Here is a 15,810-nt window from a genome sequence, read left to right on the forward strand (position 1 = left end):
CCAGCATGTGTCTAATTTCAGACCATCTCCATAAACGGGATAAGAGGTTTATTGTTAATATTTATTTATGTAGTACTTACTATGATCCAGGCACTAGACTAAGAGTTCTACTTGGATTTTATTCATTATAGTGCTTTGAACTCTCCTCTCCCCCCTTTCTGATTGAAGAAACTAAATAACTTGGACAAGGTCACATGGCTACTACATCAAGATTCAAACTCAGGCAGTGTGATGCCAAGACTCACCTTCTGGACTGCTATACCGCCTCCTTTGAAAAGCATCTCTTCTAGTGCCTGACAACACAGCAGCAATTAATACGAGACAGCTATTAATGGATCCTAGATATTAATAGGATACTAGACTTTGTGAAAAGTTGATTCTTTTTCTATTAGGGAACAAAATAGCTGATGAAAACACAAAACAAGATGCAGAAATTAAACTTTTTCATATATAATAAAACTCCATTTGCTCCTTGGTAACTACATTTATTTAGAATTTTTGGAAATATCTTATACATACAAACTTTCAGCAGTTTTATCTTTCCTGGTTTACTTCCCTCTCATGCTAACTCTAATAAATGGTATCATTACTATACTTAAATGGCCCAAATGATGAGGCTAAAACAATATATGTGGCTACGAGAGAACTACTCCTTTCACAAATTCCCATCTTCATATCCTCTTAGCTTGGTAAGTTCTGATGCAAAAAAAAAAATGTTTTAGGGAAGGCACTTATTTACTAGTCATGCAAGCAGAGACAGAACCAGTTATGAGAAGCAATAGTTATATCAATTTACTGCAGCAAGGAGTATAAAGCACCACAATTCCTTTATCAAGAGACTTGTTGTAGCATGTCCTAAAAGGATAATGTGTAAAGAGACAAAACAATGATATGTTACTTCAAAATGTGTATTTAATGCCCATTCCATCAAAATCAAGCAGAATCACATTTCAAAAGTATATATATATATATAACGTATGTATGTATTTTTTTTTAAGGTGCATTTTCAAGTTTTATTTGGGCTTTATTTCTTCTTGGCTGCTTGAGGTGTTCTTGCAGATACAATTAACAGAGAACGTTCTGAGGCTGATAGGCTCTCATGCATTGAAAAGTAATTTCTAACAACACTGCGTATCTCAGGATACATCAGACATTTCAAAAGCCATGTGTAAATTCAGAAAACTTAATACCAGTAATGAAAGACATTTTCAACATGAAATTTAGGCACTCTACACTTTGGAATAGCCATAAAATATTCCAACAAGAGTTAATGCACTTTGTGATTACATCTACTGAAAGATAGTTCTCAATTAAAATCTATACTTATTAAATAACATTTTAAATTGGAGCCCATTACATTTTGATAATTATTGTGAACCATTTGCAGCATTGTGTTTTAGTTAAATAATGCCACACTACTTCTATTACCCATTCTGGTACTCATCTTTTGTGGTGCATTTTTTCACAGAAGAACCTATAACATTCATTGATAAGCATCTCCCCCCACCCTTTTCCTGCTAATACCTGAATAAGAAGGCCCCTAACCAACTTTAAAGGTATTCTTTTATTTTCTGCTGTAGTTGCTTTCTTAGTATGAATGCTTCAGCGAACGGGAGGCTGCCTGGAGACCAGGAAACAGTCTCCAGGGAGCCATCACTGATTCCTAGGCTCAGTCCACTTGTTCAGTCACTCTGTGGCTAAGTGCGCTGCTCCATCTACGTTCCTACACTGCGTGCTGCTCGATGGACAGGCACGGAGCCAAGCGGAGGGATACTCAAATTGGTCACTCCACTTTGCACAATGCCAAGGCCATCCAGACCTTGGCTGTCTTTAGTAAAAACTTGCTGACCTCTGCAGCGTGGTTCTGGGGCTTCCACCTCCTCGTCTGAAGCCTGAGGTGTGGGAATGATGCCTGCCTACTGAAATGCTGTTAACTCCAGATGAACTTCCCAGACTTGAGCATAACTTAGCATTGTTAGAATTCAGAACATGGATGCTAATTGTTCTTGCTGAGAAGAAGGTGCATTTTCTCAGTGGTATGCACTTATGTAGCTAAGAAAACAATTAGAAAGCCATTCAGAATTTTTAGATTACAGTCTGCAAATTGACTCATCATAATCACCAATGACTAACTTATAAAGATCCACCCAGAGAAATGAATTTGAGGCTTATCTGATGATAAATCGTACAGAAAAGAGCACAGTAATTTCCCACAGGAGAATCTGGTATTTCATCATGGGCATCACTGCTAAGTTAATTACACTGCTAATGTTTTCTGGTGTATCTGAAGAGACAATTAGCATATGTAAATCATGAGTGAGATGACAAGTTGCTTAACATTTGTTTCTGTTCAGTGGATGTGCTCTGGTTGCTGCTTAGCCTCCATGAGTCGGGACGGGGAGAGAAGGACATAAGGAATGAGAGGTTGTTAACTTCCGTTTCAGCAAATATAATCCGAACCACTTACTACTAGTTGATAAACATTGATGTTAAATGCAAAATGCATAAGACTCAGCTGTTAGAAATTAACCTCACCAAGAGGTGAGAGAATCTGGGAAACATTAGATTGTCAACTTGGGAAATTCACGTGAAACCTAGGCTATCTCTCCCAAGCAGAGAGGTTGAGATGGTAAGAATGAAGGTGGGTTTTAGTTGAGGCTGCTTTTCATCCTCAGAACTTTGTCTTCCTATGGATATTCTACAACCACATCTATCTTGTGATCAGGACCCAAGGCTCAGGACAGCACAGTTAAGGCTACAGTTCCTCTCTGGTGTTTTAGAATGGCCACAGCTTCCTCATGTGTAACACCTTCCAGAGTCTCACCATTAACAGATAAAATCTGATCACCTCGCTTCAATCGGCCGTCATCTGCAGCTGCTCCCTGCAAACAAGAAACATTCCAGTTTAATCTAGGATGACGCAATTAATATTCAAATCATATTAATATTATGGTGTGCATATTAAAAGAAAAACTTTTTAAACTACCAATTAAAGTTATTTCTAGGTAATATTTTTAAATTAAGAAAACTAAGAAAAATGTAGGATATGTTATTTGAATAATGGTTGAATAGTAATCATAATTATGCATAGTTTACATAACATACTAGTACAAATGTCCTGACATTCACATTTCTTTTAATACCAGTAGGACCTTATTTCAATATTCAGTACTGAATGGAATTTGAATGTCATATCATGTCACATTCATGAATATGTAGCATACAAAGGCAGAACTGAATCTGGTATTAGTTTTATCCTCTAAATGGGTGAATTTTATGGTATGTGAACATATCTCAATAAAGCTGTTCTAAATACATATATATATAAATATAAAAATACACAGAAGTGGAGCATTTCTAAAATTTTGTAATATATTCAATAGCTTCAACTTTACCTTTGATCCACCTAAATAGGTTTCTAAATGACTACTTTCATTACATATTCATTCATGCATGGCTCTTCAGAATGGCACAAAGCAAGTGAAACTTGGGCTTTTCTTCCTTCTAAAGCTGAGTATCAAAAACGCCATGATATTACTAGAAATACTTTGGACGAGTAAGGAAATAAGAGACCTAGAAAATGATTCACAGGAAGCTTTCTCCATCTGTTGGAGTAATTGTGAGAACTCCTTGAAAAGTTAGTGCCAAAAAAGTCCTCTAAATGATGTGGAACTACTGGGGAAATTAACCAAGGCCCGTGGGCACCTGGTCGCTGATGGCCTCCTGCAGAAGCCGAGCTAAGAGGCACTAACACTCCAGAGACCTGTGTCCTACAGCATGGAGGTCCTGAGGTGGTGGGTGAATTATCTAGAATTTCAAAGCCGTGAAAAGGATGGAATTCCTGTAAAAAGATGTAATAAAGAATATTCAAAACCAGGACTATACTGGGGGGAAAATACCAAGATTAAATAATTTGCAGCTTTGTTCAAAAATTTTTTTCTTTTAAGAAAGTGTGTTAACTGCACCGAAGACAGGATTAAACACGTAGTGCTAATGGATAAATCTAACTTGATTTTAATAAATTTTACATGCTGAGATTTAAGCGTTTCAGTTAACCTCAGATACCTGTGTAATTAGTTCTTTAAAGAGCACATTAAGCTCTTCAAGTTTTCATTTTCACTAATGCAAAAAAGGTCGATTTTTCGGCTTTCTAGGATGTGTACACTATTTCAGGTATTGCCGTGCTTGCCTGATAATTACACTGACCTGAATCTCCTCTCCTACGTTATTAATGTGGCATCTGTAGACTAAACAAGGGAAGGAAGAAATAAATGGCTCACAGAGAGGCCTCCATCTAGCTTGGAAACGTGGCCTTATCCACTTGCTGTGTCCTAGTTTGGTCACTTCGCCTTCCCTACGCTGTTATATAGGCTCTATTATCTATCTTTCGCCCTGTTCCAAGGATTAAGGGTACGGCACACCGTATTTACTCAATCATGGCGGTAGTATAATAAGATGAAACGAATGATGATCAAACTCATGTTTTCAGATTTCACAGGCTCCAAAAAATTGCTCCCTCAATTTTCAGGGCTGTTGAAGTCTTTAGGCCAATCTCTTGTTGGCTTATGGTAAAATTCGGCTGCTGAAGGGACTAAGATCTAAAGTTGGCTTTGATTCTGAAGTTTCCAACCAAACACCTGAAAGAAAATGGAAGGCCCTGCCGGCCAGTTAATCAGACGGATTAAGCCTCGCAAATCCTACACACCCTAAGTGTCTGTGATCCTTCCTACTTCTGGAGGGGAAGAAAAGACCTGGATGGGCCACAATCATTTCTTAGTTGAGCAAGAGAACTGTTAAAAGATGCTTAGGACACCAAAAAGGTCACGTAATAATCCACACCCTGTGTCCAGCCTGTGGACATCTGAGGTCCAGAAACCTGAATCAGAGATAAACATTTTAAAGAATGTATGTTCAGTGTTTAAAAAAAAAACAAAAAACATATAGCTGTAGTTCCTAGATCAAAACTCCTATGGGGGGAATCTTTAGCTTAGTGGGGGCTCACTTTGCAGCCATTCCACTGTCATTATCTCCATAGCTGGCTCTTTTACATGCAAAGTATAACAATCCTCCCAAAGAATCATGATCACAGCTACTTATGGTGTTATCCTAGGAAAAGGAGGGTCTGTAGGTGGTTTGTCCACCTTGGGAATTATCAGACTGGGGCAGCACTGTCATCCAGAATGTTTCTGATCTGCCTTTCCTTTCCCTGTTCATCCACCATCAGGTCAACAGATGTGTGTATGGGAATAACATGCCCCCTTGACAGGCATCCTAGCAAGATGGAAACAGGTGTGTAAATCTGTAGCTGCTTGGGCTTCCCTGGTGGCGCGGTGGTTGAGGGTCCGCCTGCTGATGCAGGGGACACGGGTTCGTGCCCCGGACCGGGAAGATCCCACATGCCATGGCCACGGAGCCTGCGCGTCTGGAGCCTGTGCTCCGCAACGGGAGAGGCCACAACAGTGGGAAGCCCGAGTACCGCAAAAAAAAAAAAAAATCTGTAGCTGCCTAATGTGTTCCAAAAGCAAACGCCAAACGACTTGAGGCTTATGTCAGGTCATGGTTACACCCAATTAACAGGTGATAAGTTCTGCATAGGTAAAAGCAAACTTGTATATAGTGTATAGTACAGCCTTCTGGAAAGAGAAAGAATCTGTCTTATTTCTTCTGTGGAAGGCCTTTATTTCTTTAGGAAAATAAAGCACTAGGAGGCAATTGGATCAATTAATAAACAAATGATTGTGATAAAAGCAATGAAGAATGAAGTTGTAGTATCAAAACTAAATACTTTCAGAGATCTTAAAAGTTTATAACAAATTTAAATTCCAACTTTAATAATGAAATTAAAAACTTATCTAAGAGCTATCTAGTGGCAGCAGTAGAAACCTACACTATGACCTGTGTATTAAGTAGGATGAATTGGACTACTCAATTCTTGAAAGATACCGTTATCCACCCCTTTTTTTTTTCTTTTTATAAATTTATTTATTTAATTTTTGGCTGCGTTGGGTCTTCGTTGCTGTGCGTGGGCTTTCCTCTAGTTGCGGCAAGCAGGGGATACTCTTCGTTGCGGTGCGCAGGCTTCTCATTGCGGTGGCTTCTCTTGCTGTGGAGCATAGGCTCTAGGCGCACGGGCTTCAGTGGTTGTGGCATGCGGGCTTAGTTGCTCTGCAGCATGTGGGATCTTCCCATACCAGGGCTCAAACCCATGTCCCCTGCATTGGCAGGCGGATTCTTAACCACTGCGCTGCCAGGGAAGTCCCCTGTTATCCAGTCTTAGTCTAACTCACTGGGTTAATCCTGCAAGTACATGGCAGACTATTGGAAGAGAGAAACCACCTTCAGCTAAAGCATCCTGAGGTTGGGCAGCCATTAATGCTGCACTGATCGCAGGCTTGTACAAAGCTTTATGCCATGGCCCTCTGCAATATCTTAAAGTAGAAAGTTAAATCTTTGTTCTCGCAAGAACAATACCTCCAAGGCCAAAGAGCTCTTGCAAAGAGCATGCCATATTCCTTACACTGGTTGTTGAAAGAAGACACTCTTTAAAATCTGTTAGCATCTACTTTTGTAAAAGGGTCTAAAGAATATTACACTTCTTGTGACTCCACTTTTATAAAAGAACACTTCTTGCACTAGTGTGGTGTGGGAATTTCCTGTAAGATGAAAATGAAACAAGCATACATGCACACATTCAGGTATCACCCAAAGTAAAGCAAAGCAAAACACAAAAAAATCTCACCTAAGTTTTATTTAAAAAAAAAAAGTACAGTAAAAAGGAAAAAAATACCTTTGCAAATATAGTCTTGACATAAATTGGCAGGTCTCCATGGGGACTTCCATAACCCCCTACAATACTAAACCCCAATCCTTCAGAGCCTTTCTCCAAAGTAATAATCTTAGGTGGAGGTGTTCTGAAAACACAATGCACGCTGTTTAATTCAAGAATAGATATTGAGAGGGAATTTCATTTTAATGGAAGAACACAGATTTGAGAGAGACTTTCATACTGCGAAATGATGATGGTCAGTTTATCAAATCAAACTGTCAGAAAGCAATCTAGAAACTTATTTTTGAATTTCCTATATCATGCCAATATTTTTGATGTTTTAGAGGTTTCTCTTTCATAAAACCCACTGTTTTTTAACTGAAAATAAAGTCATGATGCTGAAGTTGTCAAAGCACTCTTTTTTTTTGCTTAGTTTTTAACTTTTTAACTTACTGTCTAAAGCTGAACGGAACTGTCTTTATCTTTGAAGAACATGCATGGAGATGGAGAGGCGGGGTATCACCTGAGCTTGGTGTCCACCGCAGCCCACAGGTGGACCTCTGAACAGAACAGGTGACGGCAGCCCTAGAGCTCAGTAACGGCTGCTGTTATTCTGCCTGAATATCCTCGCTGCACCTGATCCCCACTTCCACTGAGCATGGGAACTCATTCTTCAAAACCCACCTCCAATCTCCAATGCGACACTTTCCTGACTCCCTTGGAAGCATTCACCCCCACCTTCTCTGTGCTCCCTTTGTTCTTGGTCCAGATTTCCATACAGCACTTGTCATACTGTATCATGATTTCTTAACCATCTTTCTCCTCTACCAGATTATCAACTCCTTAAGCCTCCGCCCTCTGGGCATTCCCAGCACCAAGCGCTGTGCCTATCACACCCTCAGAATCACGACTACGTAAATGAGAACTGAAATCCAGAAGAGAAGAGAGAAACCAAGGTGAAGCAAAATGGATAAAGACAATTTGTTTCAAATGTATAATTTAGATTTTCAAAGCTTTGTCCAGTGTGGAAGTCATCTCTCTCAGAAACAACATGGGTAAAAATTAAATTACACGTGTGGGCTCAAGGAGTTAAAGCTAAGCTTAACTAACGCCAATTTCTTCTTCCCATACGTGGTTGTCCAAAGGGTAAAGACCTAAAGGAACTCTGGTACCTGGGCCCTGTCGTCTCATCGGCAGGAGGTTTACATGAGTATCCCGGTAGGGCCACTTGTTCTGCGGCAGCATGCACGTCCGAGAGGCAGAGCCGCCTGATATAAATGCAGCCATTCATGTACTCAGAGAAATTTGCAAAACTGGGATATGAGCAACCTTTGAATATGCTGTTCTGTCTGACTAGAATATTCTTCCCTCTCCTCCTCCTCGATTTTGCCTGGCTTATTTTAAGCTTGATTTTCAGCTGCTTCCCACTGATACCAGTTGTTTGCTAGGCACTTGCTGGTGGTTTACAGCAGGCATCCACAGTAATTGCTGAACGTCTATACCGTATATATTATTACCTCTTTTAAATGCCACTCCTGGTTTTTCCAATTATTTAAAAACTCAGGTTAAGCATTAGTGCCTCCAAGTACCCGCCCTAGCTGAGTTATGCCTCTCTTCCATGGCTTCACAGGACTCTGTGCTTACTTCTCTCTCTCACTGAACTAAGCTCTCCAACACTTACTAACTCTTTTATAACCATGGATTTATGGGTCTGTTTTTCCAATCCTCTGGCAGTTCTATGAGGACTGGGGCAATGCCTTCACCTACATTTCTAAGTTTGAGTCCTCAGGACCCAGCACCTGTAGTGTCTAGCCTTAGGAAGGCACTCAATAAATATCTGCTGAAATAATGAAGTATTATCCCCTGTGGCTGAATGGTAATGACGTCATGAATAAGGCTCTACGTTTCATCACTTTGTGGCCTTATAAGCACTCTCAGTAATAGGCCACCGGCTAGACATGAACTTGATTCATGTCTCCTCTTTCAAACACAGTCAGCCCTATTGCCAAGGATATTGAAATGGGAACCTAGATGTCCAAGGCCATTGTTTTAGAGCTAGCCCCTGGGGGCCACCAAATCAGTAGAGACCGTCATAATTGTACCTATCACAATTAGAGTCTGTTTTCTCCGGGAGAGGGAGGAATGCAGCTTCACTCTTCAACTGGCATTTATCTCACACTTCCAGTTAGTTTTAATTTACTTTTGCTTAGAAGACTAGTAAAAAAAACAAAAAAAACAAAAAAAACTCCAAACGTTAACAGTGGTCAGATTATAAGTCATTTTTGAATTCTTTTATCCTAGTAGTTCCCAACCTGCCAGGAGCTGTGGAATCACAGCAAAGGACCCAAGATCACAGGGCATCTCGGTAGTTCCATGGACACGTTAAAGGATGCTAAGTGTATACTATTCTTCATATAAGGGTCCTGATTTCTTTTTTTTTTTTAATATATGGCCATTCTAGCCTGAAAATGTTATACTTTCATGTATTTGTCACATTTTAATAGCAAGTGTTCATTACTTTCATAATGAGAAAAAAGTAAAATGAGCCTACTTTAATATTCTTTCCTCAAGAAAGACAAACTCAAAGCTGTCATTTAAGTTAATGAGCAATCAGGAAAAAGTTGGGAATGGCTGTGACCATCAGATCCTTCCAATAAAGGGTTCGGGTCAGCCAACAAACATTTATTGAGCACCAGCTAGGGACCAGGCACTGGTAGAGTTGAGACGAATAACTCTGGGCAGCATTTCTCAAAGTGTGGGTCCTCGGCCTATCTGCAGCAACACTGTCCTGGAGAACCCACCCTAGACCACCTACTCAGAATCTCTGAGAATGGGCCAGAGGAATTAGCATATTTAAATATGCTGTTTGGGTTATTCTCATGGACATCCTAGTTTGAGAAACACTGCTTTAATGAGCAACTTTAACTGCAGTGACAGGTTTTAGTAAAAAATGCCAGCAAGTAGGACGAGAGGATTTAACCTCAGAACAAGATCTTAGCTTAGAAAACCGAGGAAACCTGGTTCCTTGCGTAATGAAGAAGGGCGCATCTGGGCTATAAATCTGAGGGGAGAGGGCACAGGCACCAGTTCCAGCGGCCAGGTGCGGTGTGTGCAGGCCCTGTGGTAACAGTCTGTGAAGAACTCACGTGGTGGAGCAAAGCCTTGTGAGAAGTAGGGCAACCCTGTTGCTTTCTTGGAGATTCCCTAGGAGTCAGAAAGGGTAACGTGTACTGTCCCATTCCTGTCCTTTAGGGAGCACACTCTACAATCTGGAAAAGGTCTCACTGAGCTTTGCGCACACACATAAGAGGCACTCTGCATCTAGAATACTCACTCTGTGTCCTCCAGATGGTGCTTGGCAGTGGGTGAACCAAGGGGGTAGCCCGTAGACATGTTCTCAAGCTGAGTTGCTATGCCACTTATATTGGTATCTGCCACAACCTGGGCGGGGGAGCGGGGGGAGTCAGAACAAGACAATCCATTATAAGTCAGGGAAGAATTAGAGAAACCATACTCTATCCAATGGTCAGTTCTCAGTTCTATTTAATCTATCTACAGAATTTGACACAATGGATTATTCTTTCTCAAACTATTTTCTTCATTTGGCTTCTATGACACTACACTTTACTAGTTTCCTTTCCACCTTCTGGCCATTTTTTTCATAGCTCCCCAAACTCTATCAGAGTGCCACAGGGCTCACTCCTGGAGCTTCTTATCTTTCCATCTCAACATCCTCTTAGTTATCTCACTTCATACCTCTTTATGAATTTAAATATCATCTATGTAATGATAATTCCTGAATCTGTCTCTCCAGCACCACCTCTTACTTAACTCCAGACCTACACACCCAATCACCAATTTGACATCCCTAATGGGATGCTCAGCAGGTATCTCAAATCTAACCTGTCCAGCACTGAGCCACTCCCCCACCCCTCCTCTGCTCCCTGGCCTTCCTCATCTCAGGTAATGCAACTTCATTCTTCCAGTCTCAGCAAACACCTTGGTGTCATCCTTGATGACTCTTCCTTTCACGACCCACTTTCAATCCTCAAAAAATTCAACTGGTCTTTCTATAAAATCATCTCTTTTTCTCTCTCTCTCTCTCTCTTTTTTTTCTATTCTTTGGCCGTGCCACGTGGCATGTAGGATCTTAGTTCCCCGACCAGGGATCAAAACCATGCCCCCTGCAGTGGAAGCGAGGTGTCTTAACCACTGGACCTCCAGGGAAGTCTCTATAAAATCATCTCTTGCTTGGAGTTTTACAAAAGCCTCCTTACTCATCTCCCTGCTTCAGCCCCTCCCCCACTCAGTCTATAGCAGCTAGAATGTTCCTGTTAAAATACAGAAGATTATTTCAGTCCTCTGCTTAAAACCATCCAAGGGAAATCTGGAGCCCCCTGGATCACATGCTGAAGTTCTTAGATGGTCTATAAGGTCATTTGTAGGTGATCTGCCCAGTTATGTCTCCACTTTCGTCTCCAAACATTCTCCCCTGTGTTCACCCTGCTCCAGCCATGCTGGCCCCTGGCTGTTCCTCTAACATGCCAGAGACATCTGCACCTTGGCGCTTTGTGAGTGCTGTGCATTCTGCCTGGAATGCTCTGCCCGCAGCTCCTTCACTTCCCTCAGGTCTTTACTCTGAAGTCACCCTCCTTGGCCACCCTAACTAAAAGTCCCACACCAACACCCCAGCCCAACATTTTATATTGTTTACAAAGAAACAACAGGCCCCTAGCACAAAAACAGATGCATAGATCAATGGAACAGAATAGAGAAACCAGAAATAAACCCACACACTTATGGTCAATTAATCTATGACAAAGGAGGCAAAAATATGCAATGGGGAAGAGGCAGTGTCTTCAATAAGTGATGCTGTGAAAACTGGACAAGAACATGTAAAAGAATGAAAGTAGAACATTTTTTTTCACACCCCACATACAAAAATAAACTCAGAATGAATTAAAGACCTAAATGCAAGACTGGAAACCATAAAACTCCTAGAGAAAAACATAAGCAGTAAACTCATTGACATAAGTCTTAGCAATATTTTTTTGAATCTGTCTCCTCAGGCAAGGGAAACAAAAAGCAAAAATAAACAAATGGGAAGTAATTAAAAAGTTTTTGCACAGTGAAGGAAACCATCAACAAAATAAAAAAAAACAACCTACTGAATGAGATATCACCTCACACCTGTCAGGCTGGCTATTGTTAAAAAGACCACAAATAATAAATTGGTAAGGATGTGGAGAAAAGGGAACCCTAGGACACTGCTGGTTGGAATGTAAATTGGTGCAGCCGTAATGGAAAACAGTACAGAACAACACAAGTGTCCATCAACAGATGAATGGATAAAGAAGGTGTGGTGGCTATATACAGTGGAATATTACTCAGCCATAAAAATTTTGCCATTTGCAACAACATGGATGGAACTGGAGGGAATTATGCTGAGTGGAGTAAGCAGACAGAGAAAAAAACAAATACTGTATGTTTTCACTTACATGTGGAATCTAAAAAATAAAGTAAATGAGTGGATATAACAAAACAGAAACAGACTCATAGATACAGAGAACAAACTAGTGGTTATCAGTGGGGAGAGGGAAGTGGGAAGGGGCAAGATAGGGGAAGGGGATTAAGAAACACACTCTACTGGGTACAAAATAAATAAAATACAAGGATGTAATGTACAGCACAGGGAATATAGTTATATTATATAATAACTTTAAATGGAGTATAATCCATAAAATATTGAAGTACTATTTTGTACACCTGAAACTAATATAACATTGTAAATCAACTATACTTTAATTAAAAGATTAATTAAGAAAAAAAAGAAAAGAAACAGGCCCAAAATAGTCATGTATGCTAAGCCCTACTAGGAATTAATACCTAACCTAACTGCAGTTTCAGCCCCTCCTTGGAGTGGAATTTTAAAACAATCAGTCTGGAATTTCCTCATCAACACCAGTGAGGGGATCTGCTTGATAAGACCCCCTGCCTTCCCAGGAAGGGAAGGTGACCTTGCCTGAAATAATCCACTTTTTAACTTCCTTGTCCCACCCTCCGTCTCCCTATAAAAGCCTTCTATATTGTATAGATCCTTGGAGTTCCATTCTACTTGTTAAATGGGATGCTGCCCAATTCATGAATCATTGGATAAAGCCAAATAGATCTTCAAACTCACTCAGTTGCATTTTGTTTAACAACATCTTCCTTCCCCGCTTTATATTTCCTTCTTACTACCATTACTATCTAATTAATTATATATCTTGCCTTATTTATTGTCTTACCACTTCATATTAGAATGTGAGGGCATGAAGTTTGTCTGTTTTATTCACTACTGTATGCCCCTTATGTAGAACATGTCTAGCATATAGTAGGTGTTCAATTAATATTTGGTGAATGAAAGAAAGAATATCTCTTACTTCCTATGATTTGCCTTTTAGAGGGTCCCAGACAAAAGTATAGAACAACCAACATTTAAACATTCACTTATATTTCTATTCTGCAAAAACATTCCAAAGAATTAAGAAGAAATATGGTATTGCTCTGTCAGAATGAAGATCTGAAGTTCAGTTTTTGCCACTTAAATGATACTGTGGCTTGAGTTTCAGTTTCTTCATCTGTTAAAGAGGAATCATAAATAGCCTGCCTTGTCTGCTTATCCTGGAGTTGTCTTCCACCTCAACTAGTTATCAGAGATTCTTTCTCAAGAACTCCTGGTCTTCCCCTGCTTCTGATTAACAGTTCTTCCAGATAAGAGCACTCAAGTACAGAGTGAAGGGACTTAGCTTGACAACAACGCAAGACCTTGATTTGATTGCAGTTTCAGAATAAGCCGACAGAGGGCATGACTACCTAAATAGTTAAGCTTAGTTGCATCTATTAATAGAGTATTTAGACAAGGAAAGCCACAGGCGGGCCCTGGCCCCAGCCCTGGCTGGATCAGAACACATTTTGGGTGAAGCATCCTATTCTGGGGGAAAACATTTCTATCTATAAGTTTTAGGATCTTCTGGAAATACTATAATATAAAGAATGAACAAATTGGGGGAATATGTAGGATAAACAACAAAAAAGAAAACGATAGACTCTCCTCTGCACTTACCACCAGTTTCTGTTTTTTTTTTCCTCTCCTCCTCAGCAAATGTAGTGGAGGAGTTGTCTCTGCATGTGACCTATGTAATCCTACCTACTCTCAGCCTACATCATTTTCAAAACCCCACTCCATTCCAGTTTCCATCCCTGTTGCCAGATCCAGACTCCCATGACCCACTCTCCGGCTTTTCTCCTGAAGCTTCCATCTCTGCTATTCTACTCACCCCTCGTGGCTCAGTCCTGGCCCACTTCCCACTTGCACACTCAGGGTCTAGGTCACAGCATACACATTCCCACAGCTTTAAATTCCAACAACGTGCTAACAATTCCCAGCTTAGTCTGTTATATCCAATTGCCAACTCAACATCTGCATTTTAATATCTCAAAGCCTAATTAACACAACCGAATCCAAATTCTTGATCCAACAACCAAATCCCTTCTATTCATTTTCCCTCTAGGTTTCCTCTTCTTTAGAGATGGCACCTCCAGCTGCCTAATTAGAAACCCACTAGGTATTATATTGAAAATACCCGATTGTTGGCTGGTGACTGCCCAGCTGGAAAGGTACTAGAATGCTAACCTAACTGACGCTTATTCTGAATAATCTACCACCAAATCCTCTGGACTCTACCTCCAATATACTTCTCAAGTTTGTTTCCTTTTCATCTCTCTGGTGACCATCCTAATTCAATCAATCATCATCAGCTGTCTTTTACCTGGAATCCCCACTCACCCTCTTCTAATCTCTCTTCCACACAACAGCCAGTTATCTTTTTTTTTTTTTAACATCTTTATTGGGGTACAATTGCTTTACAATGGTCCAGTTATCTTTTTAAATATAAAATGGATAATGGCCCTCCCCTGCTTAAAACCTTTCAGTGGTCTTTCTTTGTACCTGGAATAAAATTAAGACTCCCTAACTATACACACAAATGTCCTTCCTAGCCTACCCCTCTAATCCCATCTATGTCTTCCACTCCACCCCACATTCCACAGTTCTTTCTGCATGGACTCCCGCCCCCTCCCCTCCACCAAACCAGTTGGTCACTTCCATTATACAAGCCTTCTTTGACTACCCATGTTCAAATTAATTTCCCGTTTTCCTTTCTGTAGCGCTCTAAGTATTCCTTACAAATCGTCATGATATGTATTTGTGTGACTGTTAGCTGTCTTTCCCACCCAATCACAGGATTCATGAGGATAAGGACAGCTTCTCAATGTGAAGGTGCCTGGCACACAACTGCTTAATAAGCTTTTGTGGAATGAATAAATGAATGAACCTAAAACCTTCCTAAGGAATAGGGCGTACAGAGTTCAATATTCTGAATTTCCATGGAGCAGAGTGAGATTGATAGAGGTTACAAGGAGATTGGTTCTGGGTCTTTTTAAGAAGAAAAAATCTAATAACTAAGGCAGTTACAGAATGGAATGGCTCAACTTGTTAGGGCATGAGCCCCCCACAAAGCAAGGACTCAGAGACTCAAAACTCTACCGATTTGGGATATGGAGAGGGGGATTCCTATACTTGATGGGAATCTGGACATGTACTCTCAGCTGTCCATGAACCAGACCATCTGTTATGGGGTTGAAGAAGAAAGTCAGTAAAATATTACTTTTTCTAAGATACCTTCAAAAGCCAAGACTTGATGGCAACCTGCTCCTTTCTTTACTGGCTCATTTATTCAACATATAACAGCACCATGATACTGAATATAAACTGAGCACTTCCTCTATGCTAAGCACTCTTCTGAGTCCCTACAGACGCAGGTAGAATAATTATTCCCGTACTACAGACAGAGGAACCTGGAGCAGAGACGTTAAGTAACTTTCTCACGTTCAGCAAAGGAGTGAAGGCTGGATTCAAACCCATGCCATTTTACTCTAGAATCCTGTGCTCTTTTTCTGTCTTCTTTTTTTGGAACCCTGTGCTCTTAATTGAATTCAGTGTG

At 40.4% G+C, this 15,810-nt stretch overlaps 1 protein-coding gene across 7 annotated transcripts in view; it reads right to left on the bottom strand.

Moving 5' to 3' along the window:
- Positions 1–478: 478 nt before the first annotated feature.
- PATJ (PATJ crumbs cell polarity complex component) overlaps positions 479–15,810 on the bottom strand; it is a 365,234-nt gene continuing 349,902 nt past the window's right edge. For 4 of the 7 annotated variants that reach the window (XM_060139888.1, XM_060139886.1, XM_060139885.1 and 1 more), the window contains 3 exons: positions 10,101–10,207; positions 6,788–6,911; positions 895–2,882 (listed from right to left, as the gene is read on the bottom strand). In XM_060139888.1, coding sequence (XP_059995871.1) covers positions 2,736–2,882; positions 6,788–6,911; positions 10,101–10,207 — 378 coding nt within the window. In that variant the 3' untranslated portion in view covers positions 895–2,735. Of the gene's footprint in view, positions 697–894; positions 2,883–6,787; positions 6,912–10,100; positions 10,208–15,810 lie in introns of those variants that run through there. The other 3 variants (XM_060139887.1, XM_060139890.1, XM_060139889.1) reach the window with 3 other exon arrangements.

The sequence above is a fragment of the Lagenorhynchus albirostris genome, chromosome 2 (genome assembly GCF_949774975.1).
Source record: "Lagenorhynchus albirostris chromosome 2, mLagAlb1.1, whole genome shotgun sequence".
In the NCBI taxonomy this organism is placed as follows: Eukaryota; Metazoa; Chordata; class Mammalia; order Artiodactyla; family Delphinidae; genus Lagenorhynchus; species Lagenorhynchus albirostris.